Here is a 24711-nt window from a genome sequence, read left to right on the forward strand (position 1 = left end):
GGCATTCCCCTTGCTGAATAACTCCTCATGTGTGAATGTCGATGCAAAATATTCATTTAGTTTGTTAGCTACCTGAGCAGGATCATCAACAGTTGAACCATCGATATTAAGTGGACCAATCTGATTCATCCCCTTCCTTCTAGAGTTTACATAAATAAAGAACTCTTTGCTGTTTTTCTTTGCATCCTTTTCCAAAGATTTCTCGTAATCTGCCTTCGCCTGCCTAACCTCCTTTGTAACTTTGTCATAGGCTTCTGTGTCACATGTTAATTTATATGTATCCCATGCATTTTCCTTCTCTGCCATATGTCTCATTAGTTCATCTGACACCCATTTAGGCCTAAACCTTGAACAATATTTCTTTGTTGGTATGTAAAGCCTAGTAGCTTCCAAGATAAGTTTTTTGAATGCTTCCCATTTTGAATTTGCTGTTGGTAACATCATCAGTTGGTCCCACTGTATAGAATTTAAATACTGTCTCAGACCATCGTAGTCGCCTTTACGAAAGCAATAACCCTTCCCTTTACCCCTGTTGGCAGTTACCTCTTTGAGTAATTCCCACTTCTGCACACTGTGATCACTGCCACCTAGTAGTTCATTTATCTTCAGATTCTTAATGCATGAAGAATCACTACTGATAATCAAATCAAGAGTATTACTCCCTCTAGTTGCCTCCCGAACATGCTGATGTAGAAAACAATCATCCAATAAATCCACAAAAGCCTTGCTAGTGTGTGAGTGACCAGCCCACAAATTCCAGTCAATATCTGGGAAATTAAAATCCCCCATTATAAGACTCTCTGATTTACTGGCCTACTCTATTTCCCTGTACAGTTTCTTATTATACTCATCGGAGTCATTAGGCCTATAGCACACTCCTACTCTCAGTTTTGATTTCCCAATGCTTGTCACACCAAACTGACTCGACACTGCACTGTCCAGCGATGTCGACTGGCTTCACTTCCTTGGATTTTATGTGTTTCTTAACTAATAACATAACACCTCCTCCCTTCCTATCCTGTCTATCCTTTCTATACCCATTGTACTCCCCAAATTCCAGTTCTGCATTCCTTATATCACCACGTCTCTGATATCCCAACAATATCTGCCTTTGATGTTTTGAGCAATACCTCAAATTCATCAAATTTATTTACCAAACTCCTAGCATTGGTGTACACCCAAGTATACATGCACCTGTTCCTATTCTTAGCTACCCTAACACAACCCATGTGTTTATTTGTACCGCAATGACCCCCAGCAGTCTCTGAAATCCCCTGCATCTTGTTTTCCAGGCTGCCGCTCATTCCAATAGAAGCAGTGCAAGAATCACTTTCACCTCTGCCAGTGGCTACTGTTAATCTATTAGTCCTTGTATTCCCCCAAGCTAGCAGTTTTCCGACCCACCTAACACTGCCTCGAGCAAGCAATTCAAGCAATTTTCAGAGAAACTGTGATATGCAGCAAGGATATGAATATGATTTACTATTTTCTGATAGTATGTGGACGTCTCTTGGTAAGGCGATAATTTTTTTTCTATAAGTTAGATAAACCTTGATAATGAAAACGGATCTATTAAACACGCAGATTTGATTTTTTTTATTTCTGGCAAAACCGGAGATGCAGGGTACGTGTCTGATGAATAGCAACACCTTGAACTTCAGTTCAGTTTCTCTGTGTTTCTCTGTGGTGATACAGCCTCTGTAGAATTAGGCCAATGTGTGGTATAATGTTGTTTGTGTGATTATGTAGTGTTAAATTGTTTGAACTGCCAGCCACTAGGAAGCAGGGGGGATATTCATGTGTTGTTGAGGCGGATCCCAGGATTTCTTCCATCAGCCGCTGTCGTACATCTTGTGTAGAAGCTTACCCCAAACTGGCCATTTTTATGTAGGATGTTGGATGTGCAAGTGCAGTGATATGGTGTGTTGTTATGTTTTCGGCCGATACCTGGCTCTTAGCAGATGGGAAGTAGCAACACCTGGTCATCACGTCCCAACCCCCATCCCCGCCACGTGGAGGCGGCCAGGATCTACTATCACCTGCTGGACTAACCCAGGGCAAAAGACCCGAGAGATCCAAAATTAGGATGAAATGAAAAGGCTATAGAAGGAGGAGTTTGGGAGCTGGAGAGGTAGGAAAGAATAGAAGAGAGGAGGATCAGAGGAACCCTCCAATAAAGCAAGACTAAAGGAGACAGAGGTGGAGAAATGGACTGACTTCTCGTGCTATGGTAATAATCCCATGGAGGATCCCATCCTAGAAGCTAGGATCAGCAAAGATTTTTTTGAAACATAATTATGTCTAATCTCTTGTAGACATTGCTCCAAGCACTTATAATTTTTTTTTACCCCAATCACGCTATAAACAGGTTCCACGTCTTCAGAAGAACACCAAGAATTTACACACACACTAGATATAGGAACACGTTCAATGTCCAGCAGGGTATATTTGATTACAATGAGTGTCCAATCATCATCAACTTATGATAAAATTATCCCAAATTAGCGAGTCTAAGCTCCTCTCTTCTTTTAAAAGCACGCGACGCAAAGGTGTCCAGTGCTATAAATGCCGCTTGAGATCGGATAAGCGCAGGTTTATTTCCCATTGTGAAGGTATCTGAAACAAGCTGGAGTTCACGCCTGTAGTCTTGATAATATTGACAGTCGAAAATAATGTGGTCAACATTCTCTTCCTGTCCACAGAGACAGAGCGGGGTAGGAGACAATCCTAATTTGAATAATTTGCTATTAAAACTCCCGTGGCCGGAGAGTAAAAATGTACCATGCAAGCCAGGTGCAAACCACAAAGATTCTCTCTTCCTGAACTCCTTCAGCGATGATAAAAACTCTCTGGTCACGGCGCCAAGTTCCAAAGCTGACCAGTCTCTTTGCCATTTATCTACATAAATGGAACGAAGCCTTCTTTTCTCAGATGTTAAAGAAGCATCTAGGTCGCGTTGCACATTATCCCAAGTGGCAGGTATTGATTTCTTCAGGTCATACATCATATATCTGTATTGCATTTCATAGTGTAGGGGTAATTTTCTCCAATAACATTTGAAAAGCCATAGTAGAAGTGGTTCTACACGCCCGTGACATCATCAGGAGGGCAGCACGCTGGGCCTGCAGAAGCTGTTTCATAATTACGGACTTGTTGGCCCTATGTCCCCACGCTCCAGCCGCATAAGCAATGATAGGTAAAAAAAAACAATAATAGTATAACCTGAGTGAATGACCTCTCAGGCCCCATTCTTGCCTGGTTACCTGTCTCAATCGGGATAAGAAAGGCTTGCACTTCTCTTTCACATATCTTGCATGGGGTAGAAAACTTAAGGCATCATCAAGTTGAATACCTAAATATTTTGTAATGGCAGTATATTTAATTGTCTGTCCTCTATACTTTACAAGTGGCCTTCGTTCTCTTATCTAATTTTCCTTTTAAAAGCATCGCGATGTTTTAGTTGTTGAAACTTGCAGTTTGTGAATTGCAGACCAAGTTGAAAGTTCTTGTATGACGGAGTTAGCTGTGTCTTTCAGGTTCTTCCTTTGAATTTCCGCTGACAAGAATGGTAAGATCGTCTGCATAGGCAATCATCTTTCTTCCTTCAAATTTCTTGGTGAGCCATGAATCAAACACAACATTCCAATACAAGGGGCCAAGAATTGATCACTGTGGGCAACCCCTTTTAACATGTCTAGAGACCTGTTTAGTACCACTCTTAACTATGATAGAGCGCTGGTAAAAATAGCTAGTAAGTAATTTGAAGATTGGTCTAGAAACCCCAGCCTCCTGGAACTTCTCCAGAGCACTCTGCCACCAAAGGGTGTCAAAGGCCTCTTTGAAGTCCAAAGAGGCCAAGAAGGTATTTTGTATCAGTTTCCTTTTGCAAAGTAAGGAGTCTGGCAATTGCATCCTCAGTCCCCTTGCCACGAGTAAAACCAAAATTGATCAGGAGATGATAATGCTTTATTGGTGCGAATAACTAATAGCCGATTTGCGATCGCTTTTTCCAGTGCCTTGCCCATAACTGGTAGCAAGGCAATCGGCCTGTATGAAGCCGGGTCGTCCTCGGGTTTCTTAGGATGTTTAAAGAGTATCTTAAGATTTGCAATTTTCCAGGTTTTAGGAAAAATTGCATGTTGTAGACAAGAATTAAACAGCTTGAGAATAAAAGGAGAAACAATTTTCCAGGCCCTTTTGAGGATGTCCACTTCAAGACCATTAAAACTGGGACATTTCCCAGAGCGCATTGAATTTATTGCATTATCTACCTCTTCAAATGTGAAGGGAGGCTCTTCAGTCTGCCTAATATAAGTCGAATTTTTATTTTTAGATTTAATTTCCACCTGCTCCGGGAGCTCACACGTTCCATCGTCCTAGTGTATGATTACATCAAGAATTCTATTAATAGTAGACGTCCATGAAAGGGTGTCCTGATTCTCTGTAGTTTTAACTGAAGCCGCTCTCAATAACTTGTACACCAGGGGAAGCAGCGAACACCAGGAAAACCGCTTCCCACGAGGAGCAGGACTTCTACAATTACCGTGTTCACAGGAAAAGCAATATATCCTGCACCCACTGGAGGTAGTGCCATAACAGCGAGTGACAGCAAAATCCTGCATCCCGAGTGGTCCGAACTCGATAAAAAACTGCATCAAGAGTAAATGAGGGCAATAGTTTTCCGGTCTCTGCCCTGGATCAGCGATGTCTGACGTAATCATCAAATGGAAACGTTCGGGCAGACCGCAGAAATTGGCGGAAAGAAATGAAAGTGGACTCAGAAGAATGGTACATAGATAACTCCCTCAGTCCTCATCGAATACTGTCAATGGGGAGATGAGGTTCAGAGAGGCCTCAGAAACGCCCAGCTATGCAGCACCCTAAGTATTGAGTACAAGCACAATACTTAGGGTGCTGCATAGCTTCAGGTTTTATTTAAGAGCGGCTGCATACAACCGAACATCACAGCACACAATGCACGCCTTCAACTTTTCCTGGCATAACCACATTCAAGATAGAAAAACAGTCATAAACCATGTTCAGAGATGCATTTTTCCCATTCTGTCTTATGCCTCCGAAATCTGGTCTGGCGCTCCTCAAGTTACCGTCAAAAAATTCCTTGCCCTAGAGTATGGTTCTTAGATGCTGAACAATAAACTTCGTTTTCTCCGTACAGTATCCAGGCAACAGCTTTAAAAAAACTTAAAAACAAAGCCTCTGCAACAGATGATCAACGAGTCTGGAGTCATGCTGCTTGCAAAGTTAATTACTTCTGCAAACAATCACCAAACCTAGCCGACATAATAGATCCCACCAACGGAGAAAATTCAAGAAACCAACAACAATTCAAATCCAAACTCTCCAGACTAAAACAAATGGACAGGATGTTCCCCAATGCATCCCTTCACCTCATAAATTATCACAACATTGATTATAAGAGGTTGCTCAACTCTGAATCCTACAGGAGTCTCATTTCCAAACAAATTATGAGAAATACAAACAGCTGCCTGCCTGCAACCCAGTAACTGCATCCGAGAGCCAAATGTGATGTTCTGCAATATATATTTTTGATCATTATAATTCATATTCGTTGTTAATGTATATATAGAATATGCTATGTATTTTTTTATATTTGTCTCCTTTGTACTGAATTTATGCCCCTAGCCTAGTGCTGTGATGGGCTTGCTGTAGTTGCAATAAATGAATATTTATTATTTATTTATTCACATCATAATTGGTTCGTGGAATGTAGAAAAGCTGTGTTATGGAGTGACGAATCACCGTTTTCCGATCTAATTCTATGTTTGGGTCTGGTGGATGCCAGGAGGACGTTAGTACCAGAGTGTGTCGTCCCAACTGTGCAGTTTGGCGGAGGTGCTGTCCCCATCTGGGGCTGTTCTTCTGCTTTGGGCTTGGACCATTGGTTGCGGTTCCTGCAGCAATGCATTTCATGCGGTGCATTGATGTTCCGGCAGATTGCTCCCCTCCCACACTGTGGCAGAAATATGCGGAGATGATACTCGTTTTCTGTTTCAGCATAATAATTGACCATGTAGTACTGCACAGCTTGTAGTGGCAGTCTGAAGAGATGGGCGTGCGAAAGCTTCATTTCCCTTTCGAGAGAACCAACCTTAACGTTAATGAACACTTTTAGGATGAACTAGGCTTCAGTCCAGACAAACACGCCGTTTGACCGCCATGTTCAGGAATGAATGAGTCAAAATATCGATTCCTGTTATCAGAAATTGGTTCGGAGTCCACCGAAGATGATACAGTGATCAATTAAGGGCGAAAGCTCTTTGAAACAGAGATGGCACGTTACTTTCAGCAATGTATTATACATAGTGAACTAAGAACAGCTAAATTTGTGCGCCACAATTCAACGGGTCGTTCATATTGCCTGGTAATGCGGACTCGAACGAACAAACTTCTTTGGGGGCAGTCTCAAATACAAACTCATGTCTAAGCCATCAAACCAATTTTGAAATTTATAGCTGATGCAGCTGCTTAATAAGGTCTTATTTTGTATTTGTGTATTAAACGTATTGGCGATTACTTAAGGTACTGTTGATAATTTCACCTTTAGTAAAATTTCGCTGGTAAACAGTTTCGCACGTAGGAGCCCATCAATATTTTTTCTGCTGTTTAGCAGTGCTCACAACCCACACGCACAGCGTGCATTTGCTGTTTCGCCGGATTAAATTTACTTTAGTAAGGATGCTTGAAATTGAGTTGAGCGGATGTTAGGAAAAATAATTGATTCATGGCAGCGAGAAAGAAATGAGCTAACAGCGAGTCGATTTGCGATTATCTAGTTGACTTACCTCAGGTAGTCTCTCTTGCAGAGGATCAGGTTGGCTTTAGTGAAGAGCGTAGAACCGACTTCCCCGAGTCTACAGTCGCAGCAGGCACACTTGAGACAATCTTCATGCCAGAATTGGTCAAGAGCTTTCAACAAATACCGTTCCCGGATCGGCTTTTGGCAGCCCGCACAGTCGGCACTTTTGTTTATTCCCGATCTTTGACTCCCATCTCCGGAAACAACTGTTTTCCGCTGCTGACTCTCAGCTTTAACTTCCATGACGTCTTCTAGATAAAGAAAAGACACGAACAGTATTAGCAGATGTCATAATCAGAAAGATGAGCTGCGTTATCAAGTAAAAGCAGAATGAATGTAAGGTGGTTGTAAAAACAAGTTATTGGAATTTCTGTGCTCGTGAATGAATCGAACATTCTCTAACTTGAACTAATCTGACTTTGTCCTTCTGGAGTATAAAAGTACAATTATATTTATTCTGTCGTTTGAGAGTGAATATTGCTTTCTAGTGGATTACTGCGTGTTTGACACAATAATTTTAATTTACCTTCACCTAGAAATATTTCAGTTAGGAATTTGATCATCATATTAGATTGAAGATTGGGAAAGACAGTTTAGGGGTGAACGAAGCAGTGTGCATGATGATCCAAGAGAAGGAAGAGTCATCTGTGCTGTCGTGGCCCAACTATTAATTTTATAGCAAATGAAGTGAACATTAGCCATTGGTCTGTTTGCACCCTAATGCATAAGTTCCTGCACATGTCTGAGGTGGCATACAGTGGATTAGACAATTATTGATGCCTCATCAAAAGTTCCACAGGAAAGAATGTTTCTCACAACTGTTGGAGTTTCGTGGAGAGAAGATCGATGATTTTTTGGAGAGAACTGCGAAGATGGATGAATGCTGGGTACATCGCTAGAGTCAGAAACAGCACAGATGAGGAAACAAAGGAATTATTCATCTACGCCAACCCCCAAGAAAGCCAAAGTTCAATTGTGTGCCAACAAGGTAATGTTATCCCTCTTATGGAGACTCTCAAGGCACGTTCCTTACAAATTGCCTCCAAAAAAGGCAACAGCATCATTGGAGAGTATATACAGAAACGTCCTGGGGAAAGTTGAGAGGCTATCAAGCTGGAGCTATCCAAAGATATCGGCCTCCTATCCGAAAATGTACCTGCTCACAAGGCTGCTGTCACAGTGGACCTTGCAATCAGGAGTGGCTTTGAAAAGCCGCAGCAGCCGCCTTATTCTCTCGACCTCTCACCTTTACTTTACACTCTTCATTAGAATAAAGAAACCATTATGGAGTCACAGATTTCAGACTGATGAGGAGGTAATTAATGAAGTGGAAGCTTGGTTTTCTGCTCAAATTAAATGTTCTCTTAAAGACACCTGAAAGGCTAACCACCGATGGCAAAAAATGTAGCTACCGTAGAGAAGGATTAAACTGCCAGCCGTTTCAAATCCCCATCTCAAATATCTCTAGCCGCCCCTCGTCTAAAAATAGCAAATCACAAAAAGTAGCTAAAATAGTTGGCAAGATGCTTTTGTATACAAAGGTTAAGATCTCTATAAAACAGTATTAATGATTAAACTTTCCCCAGGGGAAATATTGTCGTGCACGTGATAACAAGTCACTACGGACCCTTCCTTCCCTCCCACCGACTCGTACTAGCCCTTGCGTTATACTTCTGCTTACTGTGCACTGAATCCTTTATTCAATTCTAAAGAAATGTCTGTTTTCCATTCATTCATCACTCTCTCTCTCTCTGCATCTATCTTTCTATCTATGTTTATTTCTGTTTACCTTCCCTCCTTCTCTTATTGATTTCAACATCTTTTTGTTCTTTCCCTTCTCGCCCCCTTACAGTGTTTACCCTTGTCTGCTCCCACCCATCATTCTGTCCATCTATCGATCTATCTATTCGTGTTACAGCTAAGTAATGAGAGCGGTATTTGCCCGATAGTGTGAACGCATAACACACTAATGTCTCTCGCCACTAACGACTTTAGCTGACTTCTCTGAAAGTTGTGCAGCGAACGCTGTATGGTAATAGAAAGCCGACCGAAGATGACAGAGCTAAGCCTAACGGCCTTAGACAGACTTTCCATTGAGCCTCGGCTGTTTTATCATAGACAGGAGTCATTAAATATGAGCGGGTTGGGTTGGCAGACTCATCAAATTTCTGGTGCGACTCAGAAATAATGGTGTGTGACGGGTCCGTGCTGTCATATCTACCAGAGACGACACATAAGGCTGGCCTGCATGAATAACAAAATCCGCGCGCTGATAGATAAAACGCCTGCTACGAGATTATGGCGCTCAGCGGAGCCTCGAATTTCCGGTCATCTCCGTGAGAGAGTGGCACTGTGATTCCTCGGCCGATAAAATGGCCATTTATCATGTCGCAGGTGGCGCGAAGATTTAGAGAACGCCGCGTCTCTGTAAACATCGGGTTTAGGGAGACAACGGCACGCCGAGATGCAGGATAGAAGGGCCGGTTATGAATTCATTCCCACACTACTTAAGGCTGTATCCTCGGGCCTCTATTGTTACCGCGGTGTGTTGTGATTGGGCCACTGTTGATCTCCGTCATAGCACGCTTATCTCCGCACGAGCCCTCGTGTGCCGCGTTCAGCAAGTGGGCTTTGCATGTGTTAAACGTGTGCATTGGAAAACAAGTGTCTTCGGGCAAGGTGTGGATGTAGCCGATGGTTTAATCTCCAGTAGATACTGCTTGGGGGGACTTGGGGAAGAAGGGGGGGAGATGATGAGTGCACGCTTCCTGTGGTGGTTGGATGCGTCGCTGTTTGGTGGCCATGTTTGAATGTCCCCCAAGTTCGTGATTACAATCGACGGTAATCCGTGCACTGGACATAACCCTGGTGGAAAGAGCCCTTCTAAATGCACGGCAGCAAATTATAGGCCTTATTATGCCTAAATTAAATCTGCAGTGCTTTGGATTCTAAGTTTAACGCAGTTCCTCATAATGGCATCGTTATCTACTACAGATTTCTGTCAGATTATCGAATTGCAATGTTGCTGAACTTTTTCATTAGCCACTGTTTCGAAAATAACTTTAGTTTTTTTCTATTAACAAAATCATTAACAATGTCAACAAAGTTTGTGTTGGTATTGGGATAAGTTTTGTGGAAATTTTATAGAAAGGCTTTCAAATTTCTTTTTAAAAAATCAGATTTAACGCAAGGGGGTGTGTTAATACGTTTGATGTATTGTAGCGAGACAGAATGAAGAGCACCTAGGGTCTACGAACACAGAAGACTGCTCTGTTGTTGAAGAGTTACTTCTCATCTCCCTTCCATGAAGATTTCATGTTCAGTACGTTTTAGTAAAGTGATTCGATTTGTAGTATTAATGCTCATACGACTTGTTTACCTCCTTAGAAAGTTCTGGATTAGATATAAGGAACCATGGTGGCAGTTTCAAAACGAGGATGAATTAGCTGGTCTCTGGTGGATATATATCCGGTTTTCCAAGGTTTTCCGCCCTGGGTTTTTCTCTCACCAACAACCAATAAAACAAATAATACACTGTATTTTGTTCCTGTATCGTTTATCTTGTAAAAAATACAAGAACAATAGTCAATTCAAATGCGTATACTGTACTTCCGCGTTAACATGCGCTGCGCTACGCCACTAGTCCGTATTTATCATCAAGCCCTCGGACAGTTCATCTCAAGACCGCATCTGCTTGCAGAAGACCCTCATTGGAGATGGAACTCCATCCCTACATAGCAACTCTTGGAAAACTACTTCTGGTTATTTTTTTTAAATGGCATCATAACCCGCACATGTTTATCCTGTGATGGATTGCTTGTTCTCTCGACCCCTGTAGTCAAGAGTTTAAGTTGAAAAACAAGTTGCACCGTGGAAACTCTAAAGGGATGGGGGAGTATATACTCTGTAGTTTTAAATGTTCACTTGTCCGTGTAGATTAAAATGAATCTTGTTATTATAATTGGATTTCAGGGCTTTACTACGCATAAACAAGAAGTTCCAACGAGGGGTTACTTCATCGGCAGGATCTGGTGGAATTAACTGAGAGTGTGATTGCAAAAATGTTTCTGACTATCATTCTTATGGCTTTAAACCCGACAATCGTGCTTGTATTCTCATTAGCAGAAAGTGTTTCTTTCCGAAGTGAATTAGTTGTGTATTTGTTAGCACAAATATTAGTGTCATTTTAGTATTATGGAGCCATATGGTCTATGGATGATACCAGTGTAAATAAAGGAATATATGACCTTTCGGGGATAAACTTATCCTTTGAGCACATTATATTCTTTCCGGTTGATGTATTAGTCAGGAAAGGGTACTACTGATTTTTATAAACAATTATTACTAACTGTTAATTTGGTCAGAGGTTTTGCTTAAGATATAACACACTTATAATAATAAAGATGATTGGCTAATTTCAATTTATTTGGAAAGTACTCTATGATTACCATCCTTCCTCGCCTCTTGCTTTTCACAAAACCCAATGAGAAGGGAGTGGTTACGTCCAATGAACGAAGTGTCCATAGATTATTCCCAACCACTACACCGATGAGCCAAAACATTATGACCCCCTACCTAATATGATGTTGGTCCTCTACGTGCAGCCAAAACAGCTCTTACCCGGAGAGGCATGGACGCTACAAGACTTCTAAATGTGTCTTGTGGTATCTGGTACAAACACGTAACCAGCAGATCCTTTAACTTCTGTAAGGTCCGTGGTTGAGTCGCTTCAGATCTGAGTTGCAGTTCCAACACAAACCACAAATACTCGATGGGATTGATGTCTGCGGAATTTGGAGGCCACGGCAATACCTGGAAGACTTCCTCATGTTCCGCGAACCAGTCTCGAACAATTCGGGCGTTGTGGCATGACGCATTAACCTGCTGAAAGACGCCACCGCCAGAGGGGAAGACCGTTGCCATGAAAGAGTGTACCTGGTTAGCAATGATGTTTAGGTAGGTGGTAGACATCATATGGATGACTGGCCCCAGGGTGTCCCAGAAGAACATCGCCCAAAGCATGACACTGCCGCCACCGGCTTGTTTTCGTCCCACGGCGCATCCAAGCGCCATCACTTCCCCAGGTAAACGACGCAGGCGTACCCGGTCGTCCATATGGTGCAACAGGAAACGTGATTCATCGGACTAGACGACCTTCTTGCAATCAAGGTCCAGTTACACGGTTCTCAATACATCCGGGTAATTGTCAGATTTGACGGTGCTTTACCCACTGAACAGTAAGGTGGTTGTGCATTAGATCACATAACATATTAACGTTTGACCTCTTACGATCACGTGCTCGGGTCCTTCTTTGTGTTTGTACAGAATGAAACCAAATATTAAATCTCCTAACAATTCTTATTCCAGCAAGAGAATTATAAGCTGCCGATTCGCTAAAGTCGTCCAACCTTAGTAATTGCACTGCTTGCTTTCGATCCTATTAGTAGATTTGCTGGAGGTCTTGAATTTATCGCTCCATGTCTGTTTGCTTGTAACAGTGTTCTAGTCCTATCTATGAATCCAGGATCTTCAGGGCCTTGCAAACGGGGTAGAGTTACGCATTTCTGAGAGATGGTATTTGTAGGACGTGGACTACATTCTTCATTGTTTTCATTCGAAGAAACCTCCCTCAGAACACACGCAGTTTAAAGACCGACCTATGTTTGCCTTGGCTAATCCAAAGAAGCAAACAGAACTATTTTAAATTTAGAGATGAGAATATGGAAAAATGCTGACCATCACTAAGAAGACGAAGTGTTGCGACCAAGGTCATTCCAGGCGTGAAAATGTGAATGGATTTGTTACCCTCCATGTGGATTTTAATCGTTGCCTGAAACCAGAAATAATATACAGTACTTAAATGTCCACATGAATATGCAGAATATATTATTCGCTCTGTCAGCTGAGACAGACTTTGCATTTAATAGAACAGTGTTCTATTCCTTATGGTAGTTTTTTTAAAAATCTTCATAATATGCTACTACTTTCCAGTAAACACGTGAAATTTAGACAAATAACAAGAAATTAATATCAATGTCATTCATTAGTCTCCCACAGCGACGTGGCCGATGTGATGAATGGTCGGCATTTTGAGGACAAGTCGTCTGTCTTAGAAAATGAAGCGGACAATAAGCAATTTCCCTAGCCTTCATCCTATGCAATATCTTGCTCAAAGTTAGCTAAGAAATCAAAGAATTCTTGGACGGTGAATATCATTAAAAGATGCGTATATTAGCCTCCATTGAAGAGATGATCCGATCTCTCGAGATGAGCAAGATGTTTTTCTTATAGTTCAGCATTTTCTAGACTTTAGTATTTTACGATCTCCTGAAGTAGACATCTTAAGTATACCCATTTTTTTTATCTGAGTTTATCCCTCCTATGTTTATTTTATTATTTGAAAAAAATATGGAAATGAATGCATATAATTGTGAGTGGCAATCCGAATTTGGAACTAAATCGCAAATATTATGCGACACCAAATAAGCCTAACCAATCTTGATTTAAAATCCTTTACCACACCACAAATCTCTGCCATCAAATCATTCCTCGATTTCTCTTACCTTATCTTTGTTAGGGATAACTCTGACTTCTAATATTCCTCATAACATAAGCATATCACAAATATTCCTTCCACTGCATAGAAAACAAACGGTTTTCTTTTTCGCACTTGGCACTGCATTTCTACTAAAAAGCTGCTCACTCTAAAATCTCAAATTCACTGTGCAGTGGAACACTGTTCCTATATTTGATGGTACACCGGCTCTCTCTAAAAAGGGGATAATTAATAACCCGTCTCTTGCAGTCTCTCCACTCTTCGGAAAATTTTGGTTTTGATCTGACAATTCATTTTTTTTTTTTCTCTACAATGCTGAATGAAATGAAGGGTCACAATGGATAAAGTGGAACACAGATCAGGAAATCGTTTCCTCTTTCTGCAAGGGAAAACACTCAAAACAATCCACGAAGAAATGGTCGCTGTTTATGGAGAAGATTGCCCAGGATTTTTGTTGTTGTACATTGGTATAAACAATTCAAATATAGAAGAACCTCAGTGCATGATGAAGAAATCCCAGGTTGCACACCAAGTGCTGTAATGAAGAGAGTGTTTCAAAAATTAAGGCAATAATCCTGGAAGATCGTCTTATTAGCGTCAAAGAACTAGCTGCAGTGATCCAAATTAGTGTAGGGTCTGTGGAAAACATCCATCAACAGTTGAATACGAGTAAAGTGTCTGCTAGATGAGTTTCCAGACTTCTGACCCCTTACCAGAAGAAGGAAAGGGCACAATGCCGAAGTGCCAGGAAAGCAAGAGCAGTTTTTTCACTGCTAGATGAAACTTGGATCCATCACTATGATCCCGAAACTAAACAAATTCCAAAAAAAGAATGGAAGCATGTAAATCACCACTCCCCAAAAAGGCAAAGGTGGAACTAAGTGCTTTCAAGGTAATGTTCTTAGTTTTTTTGAGATCAGCATAGTGAAATACTAACAGATTACCTTCAAAACAGCTGTACTGTGAAGGCGAAGTATTATTCCAACCTCCTCCTAAATATACGCGCTACCATAAAAGAAAGAAACACTCAAAAGGTGTGTGCCTGCTCCACGATGATGCTCCTCTTTATACCGACCTTGCAACTTTAGATTTCTTCACAGGCAACAACAAAAATAGGCATGATAACTTTATTACAGTCGTTTCTTTTGTGAAATTCAACTGCAGAGGGACAGCAAAAGTAAAATTAGGAGAGATTGATATGTCTTTTTTTTTTCTTTTTAGAATAAATGAGCTTTTAGTAAATAAACAAAAAGCCCGAGAAAAGTATGAAGATAATCTTCTAGAAAGTACTTTTTTACATACATCAGGGGGGGTAAAAAAAGAACTCGGAATAAAGGTTTTCCTGGTCTAAACCCACAGAGAGAAAGGGAGAATTTTGGAGTATATAATCGTAATACAAAGTCCCTGACAGGTTCCCACCTCTCTGTGTGCAGTTAACGTGTTCATCTATTCTCTCCAAGACATCCATTTCCCCTAGACTCTGCTCGTAGGTTCTAATCCGTTGTAGCGACATTTAGGTGTTCACACTGCGGAGGTCTGCGACTCGTCCGTTACTCTAGAAGCTGTAACACGTTAAGTTAAAAAGAATGTTCACTTTATCCACCACGGGGTGCAGGATAAGTACTTTCCCGTGTTGTCCCTCTAAATGTAAATAGGCTGAATGTTGTTTCCCTACTAAGATGTCGGACTGTTTACTTTCGTCAAGTGGAGATCGTAGATCGCTGTTCCCGTAATCCAGAGGCAAAGTTTACTTTGACACAATTCCTCCACCAGGCATCTTACAGTTTTCTGCATAATAGTGGCTGCATGTTCCGAAGAGACAGACGATCTACCGGACACAATAATAACATCTGCTGGCGAAAGAGAAGAGTTAGAAATTCTAAAGGTCTTCGACGGCGTTGAAAATACCTCGGTAATCTTATTTCATCCTCCCTCTTCTTCTTCCCCTCCCAGTTTTCACTTTACAGTTTCCTGGCGAATAGGGGTGTTGTCTTTTAACTTAGAGGGGCTCCGCAGTGATAAAATAATAAATCGATTATTTATAGCCTCTTTGGAATGTCGCGTATTTGATACTCAAGTGGGATTTAGTTCATTTGATGAATATTTCATCTCCCAATCTTCGCATTCAAAGTTCGGAAGGTGAGTGACCTGAAAGAAGATGAAGGCTTTGGTTGGTTGGGTGGATGTGTTGTGGCCGTCACTTTAGAAAATCGAATGGACTGAGGGACCATCCTATCACTCTATATTTACATAATCATTTTTATTAATGGAATTTTTAATTAACGTTGAGTGGCAGAGAATGTTTGGTTAAGCATCTATTTCCAACTCGGAGAACCTGCTAGAAAAGCTCACTCCGGTTAATTCTAGTGTGTACTGTGTCCTAAGGGGAGAAGGGTAGGTGGGCTTATGTTCCAGGAAATCGCCGCGGCAACTGTATTCAAAGTTTAATATAATGTTGACCTCAATTCTCATAATCTCTTTCCCCTAAAAATCGGCTTATCTGTTCCTCTCGATACCTTAAGAGTTGTCGGGCTGAGTTGGAAGTGAATAAATGTAGCCATCTGTTGCCGAAGTCATTGAAAAGACCCCATGCGTAGAAGCACGGGAGAACAGTGGGATATTCTATAAGAGAGAAAATCGGAGACTTATTTTGTATCACAGAACGGTTTTCTCGTCTATTCTTATGCGAGATTTACCATCTCCATTATTGTGCGAAAATTGCCATCTTGTTATCCGTTTATCGCGAACCCATTGTCCAGTGGTATGTATCAAGGCAGCCCATAGCAAGAGCATGGGACGTCATTGGATATAGAGTGACATTTTTTGACCAGTAGCAGAAAGCAGTTTCATTGCGACAGTATTTGAGCATCAACTTTTTTTTTTTTTTTTTTTTTTTTTTTTATGAAAACCCCAAACACGAAAGGTATCAAAACCTATAGTACTTAGTACCGTGCATGGGTTGAAGGAGAAGTATGGGGGGACGGGGTGCCGGAAACTTTGCTCTAGAGACTAAACATGGGTTTCACCACTTCAAGCCTCCAATAAGCAAAGTGGTGGTATTTCACCGGTTGATGAAAGTCATCTGACAACTACAGCATTAATTAGTGTATTGCATCCGAACCTTCATGGTTAGCAAAGTTGGTGTAATTACCGTCCTCCCCACACCGGGTAGAAAGAGCCTGAGTTCGAATCTTGACAATGATACGAGGAATTTTTATGAGCCTTTTTTTTTTTTTTTTGAGACGGACTAACTCAAGGCACTCAACGTTGCTTGAGTTAGTCCGTCTTAGGTGAAGGTAACATGGTTCTTTCTCCCACAAACTCAGAATTTTCGTCCAACAAACAGCAAATCGACCACACATGCAATTTACGGACATATTACATACGGCGAAATATGGCTCACGTTGCTGATGCGCCTAAAATCCTGCAACAACACTTAACATCGCACATCCTTGGGCAGACATCATGTGGTAGGAAGAATCTAGATTTACATTTTTAGCACCTTTAGAATGAAAGCATGGCCTGAACCTCATGAAGCCAAGCATCAAGACTGTCTCGTGTCCGCCACTCAAGCGGATGGTAGTGATATCATGGTATTGGAGTATGTTCTCTTGATAAGGAATGGGTCCTCTCATACTATTAATTGGTCGTATTACCTTCAGTGAATACGTTTCTGTCGTATCGGACCACTTCACTCTACAATGCTTCATTTTTACCTGGGTTGTGATGGATTCTTTCAAGACGACATTGCAACTATCCACCGTACAAAAATTCAATGATTCGAGGAATGTTCCAACGTCTACCGTGGGCGCTCAACTCTCCAGATCTGAATCCATTTGAGAATATCTTGGGATATGTTGGGAAGGATACTTCAGCTTCACAGTTCTCCACAATACAGAAGCCGGCAATGTTTGATGAAAGAATGCTGAAATGTGAAGCTAGATTCTCTCAGACACCAAGTCACGAGGTGTGACTTGGTATCTGAGACACTGTAACCCATGTCACGAGGATTACGGGCTGTAATTCGAACAAATGGCGATACTACTCCATATTGAGCCAAGGTTTTTAATTTTTTTTGCTAGTGAGTGAAGTAGACAATACTGGAAACAATATTCTGTACTTCACTCATTGTGTACTCTTGTGAATCAGACAACATAGCGGCAATTTTGAAGGCAGAATGCGCTGGTCCCACAGGAGCTAGTTATTGTCGGTGACTAGTTACTATCAGGGAAACGGGAAATTTTAATGCTATGTTGTAAGAATGATAGGTGGAATAGGACTATGGTATGTCTGCGCAAAAGTAGATGACGTTGTAGAGCAGATGTCATCCTTTAAGGGCACAAAAGGTGATATTTTTGTACACATTGACACTAATTACATCAAGGGTAGGAGATCTGTGTACTTAACAAGTACAGGACAATACTGAGGAAAAAGTCTGAATTAGGGTTTGATTTGAAGATGTCTGCACATCTGGCCAGACCCGATAGGGGGCGTATACGATGAGAGCCTTGTCAATCAGTTCGGCCCTGGAGAGATTGTGCAAGGCTCATGGGGTAGAATTTTTTTTTTTTTTCAGTGTTGTCTGTGCTTGTTGACAGGAGAGACTGCTTCTATAGGGATGGGGTACACCTAAATAGAAAGGGTGCAAGAATATTTGCTGATGGTATCGAGCAAGTGTTACCTGAATTGGAAAACTGCTAGCTTTGTTGGGGGGGGGGGTGAGGATACACAAGACTTGCAGAATGATAGATTAACAATAACTACAGGCAGAGGTGAAGGTGATTCCTGCACACTGCTTCTATTGAAACGTGCAGGAGTCTGGAAATCAAGGTGTCGGGAATGGATTTCAAGGCCTGCTATGAGTTATCATGGAACAAGTAAATTCATAGGCTAACTGAGGGTAACATTCGGGTAACTGAGAGTAAGACGAGGTGCATTTATACTTGCGTAAATACCAATGCTAGGAGTATAGAAAATAAATTTGATGAATTTAAAGTGATGGTCAAGACATGAAATGCAGAAATTATGGAGATATTAGAGACGTGGTTTCACTCCGATATAAAGGATGCAGAATTTGAATATGGGGAGGCAAATGTATATAGGAAGGACAGGAGGGGATTTCAGTGTGTCATAGGCCTGATGAGTATAATGAACAGCTGTACAGAGAAATAGTGGGCCATTAAATCAGAATGTCTTATAATTGGGGATTATAATTTCCCAGATATTGATGTAAACCTGTGGGTTTGTCATCCACACACTATCAAGACTTTTGTGGATTTATTGGATGATTGTTTTCTACAGCAGCATGTTAGCAATGCAACAAGAGAGAGAGAGAGAGAGTTAATTATTTTGATCTGATTATCAGCAGTGATTCTTCATGCATTAAGAATATGCAGATAAAGGAACTACTGGGTGGCGATGATCACAGTGTGCTGAAATGGAATTTACTCAAAGAGGGAACTACCATCAAGGGTAAAGGGAAGGGTTTTTGCTTTCGTAAAGACGACTACGATGGTCTGAGACAGTACTTAAATTGTATACAGTGGGATCAACTGATGATGTTACCAACAGCAAATTCTAAATGGGAAGCATTCAAGGAATTAACCCCGAAAGCTATTATGGATGTCAAATAAATAAATTCTGTTTATACTCCGGGACGACCAAACCGTCAGAGGAGTTTACAAGATACACAAGAAACAGCACCGTATTCAGCAGTCACGGGCTTGAACCCCGGTCACTCAAGGCACCTGTACTTATGCACCCTCGCGCCTGACCACTAGGCTACGGCGGCTTGTAGTTATGAAGTTATGGGACTCGTGGCAGAGAAGAAAAATGCATATAAATTATCAAGTGATACAGAAGCCTATGGCAGATATAAACTAGTCTGTAATCAAGTCACAAAGGAAGTTAGGTAAGCTAAGGCAGATTACGAGAAATCTTTGGCAAAGGATACAAAAAAAAAAAAAAAAACATCAGCAAAGTCTTCTTTACTTATGTAAACTCTAGAAGGAAGGGGACGAATCAGATTGGTCCATTCGATATCGATGGTTCAACTATTTATAATCTTTCTCAGATTGCTGAAAAACCCAATAAGTATTTTGTATCTGTATTCACACACGCGGACTTCTTTAGGGAATTGGATGTCGGTAGTTTATTAAATTCTAACAGGGAGCAAAATGATTTTGTAATATGTGAGAGGAAGATAAATTATTGAAGTTAAACATAAGAAAGGCACCCGGGATGTATGGGATATATCCAATTATATTAAGGGAGGCAGCAAAGGAGATAAGCAAACACTGAACCATAATTCTGAGAACATCCTTGGATTCAAAGGAAGTCCTTGTGGATTGGAGATGTGCGAATGTATCCCCAATTCACAAAAGGGGAGCAACGAGTGACAGGAGTAATTACAGACCTGTTAGCTTAACTTCTGTTCCAGGGAAAATAATGGAGTCACTGGTTAAAGAAGTACTGAAGGACCATTTAGACAGGAGTGAAGTTGTACTTCAATCACAGCATTGGGTTGTTAAGAGGAAATCTTGTCTGAACGATTTGAATAGATACTACGATGCCGTCACAAAGGAACTGGATGCAAGAAGTAATTTTGATATCATATACTTGGATTTCAGGATGCTGTTGCACATAAAAGACTGCTGTACAAATTGGAGCAGTATGGCAATAAGGGTAAGTTACTGCTATGGATAAAAGGATGGTAAATGGGAGGAGAGAGAGAGCGTAGTTATTAATGAACACTCATGGACTAATGTTATTAGTGTAGTCTTCAAGGGTTCGGTGCTGGGCCCATTGTTTTTTTTTTATTTTATTTATTAATGATATTGATGAAGATATATCAGGTTTAATGTCTAATTTTGCAGTTGATTGAATGGGTGGGCAGGTGGTTAATGACAGCAAAGACGGTATGCAACAAGATCTAGATAAATTAGGGAGATAGGGTGAGAAATAGCAATTAAAGTTTAACATTGACAAATGAAAAGTACTGCATAAGTACAGTATTAACTGTGTGTTACTAGATTCAGGGTATTGGAAAATGAAAAAGACATGGGAATAATTGTGCAGTCAGATATGAAGTTCTCTAAGCAGTGCAAACAGACTGTCAGGACAGCTGATGAGGTTTTGTCAATGATATACAGGGATTTTGCTAGCACCGATGAGTAAGTTTTTATCACATTGTATACCGCAATGGTCAGGCCACATCTTGAATACCGTATACAGGCCTGGAGACTAGCACCTGCGTGGTGATCTTGCTGAGGTGTTTAATGCTTTGAATGGCTTGAGAAAATTCAATATTGATGGGATTCTTCCTCTTGCTCAGAACACATATGAGAGGGCACAAATTCAAATTGAGGAAGGACGGTTTTTAAATAGTTGAGCGGAAGTTTCCCTTCAGCCAGAGGGTGACTGATTGCTGGAACAAATTTCCTTCTGTTTTTATGGAAGTGGATAGCTTGAATAAACAATCTGTATTGTGTACAGTAGAGATACAATATATGCCCGCCACGGCCAAGAGGCTAGGGGCTATGTTACTCATTATGGCGATGTGGCCAGGTGTATTACATTTAGATAAGTATGATAATGCATAATGGTAGTTAAAAATACCATTAAAATACATATTTTGTTTAGTTCATTTGCTTCCAAAATAGAAGACCAAAGCGCAGATTTCGCAGAAGAAATTCTTCCACATAACCTCCTAAACTGGTGAAATCACTAATGAATAAGCGGCGAAGAGAATCCCTAATCATCGAAATCCCCTTAAACTAAATGCAGGGAACTCCTGTAGGTAGCGTTGTTCGTTGAACACAAGTATGGAAAATATGAGCTCTAATTGGAAAAGGAACGGCATATTTTACTGCAAAAGAATTACTTAGAAGTACATGACGTGTTTGATGGAAATGTTAGCTAATTACGAAATCTAATTAATATTTCGTGTCTTGCTTGATTATCATAATAAACAATTAACTTTACTATCTAATCAAAACCAAAACTTAATTATACAGCTATCGCTAATCTGTAGCGAAAATTAAACTCAACTCACCCATGCGCTGTTCTGTGTATTTCTTTGATAAGAACATTATCTTCTTAATCTTTTTTCTTTTTTTTTATTTTCTTTCGCTTTTCTTACCGTGTGTAGTCTTTCTTTGAAAAGACACTACTTTCGTCTTAATTATAAACTTCCTTTACAAGATATTGGCTTTTAAAATTCTTTAGAAGCGACATAATACTTCGTATACCTGGTCAAGTTCGGGGAAATCGCAGTGAATAAAAAGAAGGGATGGGGGGGGTTTTCGCTAGATAAACTTCTAATAACCGCGCATCTAATCGTAAAACAAGCAACAGCAGCATCTCATAATCGCCGGGGCTCTGCGAGCTTGCAAAAGGCTAAAACTTTCGTTCGTTTCCAGATGGCGTTGTCATCGACAGTAGTGTGACGCGCAACTACAACATGGCTTACAAAGCGATTCCTTTGGAGTGCAGCTAAAACTTTCTCCTTGTTTCATGGTATTGGTAATCAAATTTGGGTTTTCACGTGCATACCCTTACCCCTCCTCCTAACCCCCCCACCCTGTCCGCTATTTACCCCTTGTTAACGGTTAGATGGAAAGTGTTGTTCGCTGGCTGGCATCGGTTGTTTTTGCTTCGTTACGTCCATGGTTCCCTCTCGGTGCATGCTTAACTTCACGACTTAATTAATTCGGGATGGCATCTATTAATTGTGCCACCGTCTCTGTACCATCATATGGAGCGGAAAGATGAGCTTTAATAAGAGATCGGCTCGCGCTCTGTGGCATGCCCACACACACAGACACACATGCAAGTGCACACACAGTTTCCTCGGGCAAACTCGTATGTCAATGACGAGGGGTGTGTGTGGGGGGGAGAAGGTTAGTAGATGAAGATCACCTCCTTAAAAGTCTCGTGAATATTTAGCAGTACCAAAAGAACCCTTTTAAACTCCACCCTGTGTTTGGAGCCGCATCCAAATAGTTTTCTGCAGTAAAACCATTCTGCAAATAACCGATTTTCAAGGGAGTTTCAAATCAAATCCCCCTGAAAATGGTTTTCAGGGATGATTTAATTGTGTGTACTCTAAGGTTAGGATGCCTAAGAAGAAAAATATCTTTCTCACTCAGATATGTAAAATAAGTAAAACTTATCATTTATAACCATCAACTTAAGTTAAGAAGTTGTGGAACTTGTAAAATACGTTTGTTTCCACTCTTTCCAGTTTAATTCAAGGTTAATATAAGTTAGAATATAGTGATAAGTCGGTTTTCCTACAGTAATTATTGGCTTTGTGAAATGGGTAAGAAAATAATCTTTATTGTACATTTTGGTTAGATATTTATCGCTTGGCCCCGAGTGCCAAGCGATTTTCCTAAGTGGTATATAGTGATCTTTATCAGTGATTTCGTTCTGCTTTCTTTCCAGTGCTTTTCTCATCCTCATTTCTTTGTAAGTGGTTCTGTACTTAACAGATCCTAAGTAAGAACCCAGAAAGGAAAATCACCTTTCTTTTCCTAGTATATTTATTAATTTTTGCACTAACAAACTAACTTCTCCAGCCGCTTGGCCACTAGGTGGCACCGCTCCTGGCTCCACGTGGCGGGGCCAGAAACCTGGGAGGAAAAGCTCTCACTCCCAGGGCTAAAAGGAGCAACAATGGACTGTGATGCATGTCCACCAATAGAGCAAACAGGCTCTCAACATACTGAGACCCGCAGAATGGAAGACTATCTTAATCTTCCAAAGAGAATGAAAAAAAAAAAACTCTAACAAATCAGAACCACCAGCTTTTCTGATTATACATTCGTTATCGACTCAGCCGCTAAGCAGACTCTCTCCCTTTATCATCCAGAGATGTCTCGAGAATGCAGCAGGTACACCGAAAATGGTGAAAAGGCTCCAATCAGGAGATCTTTTAATTGAGACCACTCAAGCAAGGCATTCAGAATTATTACTAAAAATGTCATCTATAAGCGGAATCCCAATCAAAGTCTCACCGCATAGCACCTTGAACTCCTCAAAAGGAGTAATAAGTGAGTGGAATTTATTGAACGTGACCGAAGAGGAGATAGTCATGGAATTACTAGAACAGAAAGTAACTCAAGCAAGAAGAATTATGATACAGAAGGATGACAAACTTGTTACAACATGTAATATTATATTGACCTTTAGTACACCAAATTTGCCGACTTCAGTTAAAGCAGGCTACCTAAATTGCCGTATCCGACATACATTCCAGACCCTTTAAGATGTTTCAAGTACCAAAAGTTTGGTCACTCCCAGACAACATGCAGAGGCGAAACTACTTGTCCTAACTGCGGGTCAAAAAACCATTCACAAACAGTGTACTGCAAAGGCTCCGGAATGTCCAAATTGCAAGAATGACCATCCAGCATACTCAAAATCATGCGACCTATGGAAAATTGAAAGAGAATACAAAAGTATAAGATCGAGAATAAGGTCAAGGAAAGCAAATAAAGTCAACTGTCCAAAAAACCACGTACGCTTCCGTTACACAAAAGTGACAAGCTGTTTCAACCCAAACTGAGGTATCAATTCCGCCCAATATATCCATTGCAGAATGGGCACGATCTGTGTTATCAACACCTCAACCTATCGCCAAACCTGTTCTATTTGATGAAATAAGCAATGCCCCTATCACCGTTCCGCCTAAAATCAAATCATGTGATAAAATATCAAATAAATCACCAAGGCAACAAGCCACTGAATTACAAATGACAAACTCAAATAGAATGGACTCTGAAAATATAGCTACCCACGATGAAACAGTCCTTGGTCTTCATGCAGAAATGATATGGAGACTGGATTTTCATCAGGTCAAACTGTAGAAGAGAGTACAGACCCCGGACGTCCCAATTTTCCTAGAAATGATAAAACGAAATATGACCGTCAAAAGCAAACCACTCACAAGAAACAGACAGACTCGCCTTCCCTCCTCAAACCCCGATAATGCAGAACATTGTTCAATGGAATTGTAGAGGATTACGCAGCAATACCGATGACACCTATGATTTAATCTCCCGATATAGCCGTTTGCATACAAGAGACTGATCTAACTCCACAAGTAACTCCATCAATCAGAAATTTTACATTTTACAGAAAAGACAGAAACCCTTCACTATCCGCATGTGGAGGCGTCGCGATTCTAGTTGACTGTAAAATACCTTCTAGAAATATTCCGCTTCAGACCCACTTAGAAGCTGTTGCTGCTATACGTGTATCAGTTGGGCAAATTCTAACTCTAGTATCTCTGTACCTTCCACCTAACAAGATG

At 40.8% G+C, this 24711-nt stretch overlaps 1 protein-coding gene across 1 annotated transcript in view; it reads right to left on the reverse strand.

The window, feature by feature from the left end:
• LOC150077450 (LIM domain only protein 3-like) overlaps nucleotides 1-24711 on the reverse strand; it is a 155589-nt gene that overhangs the window by 40856 nt on the left and 90022 nt on the right. Inside the window, exon 3 of the mRNA XM_090386826.1 lies at nucleotides 6825-7089. Within this exon, the coding sequence (XP_090242952.1) occupies nucleotides 6825-7081 (257 nt within the window). The 5' untranslated portion in view covers nucleotides 7082-7089. The remainder of the gene's footprint in view (nucleotides 1-6824; nucleotides 7090-24711) is intronic.

Source organism: Mastigoproctus giganteus, chromosome 12, assembly GCF_048544385.1.
Source record: "Mastigoproctus giganteus isolate SK-2022 chromosome 12, ASM4854438v1, whole genome shotgun sequence".
NCBI classification, from domain to species: Eukaryota; Metazoa; Arthropoda; class Arachnida; order Uropygi; family Thelyphonidae; genus Mastigoproctus; species Mastigoproctus giganteus.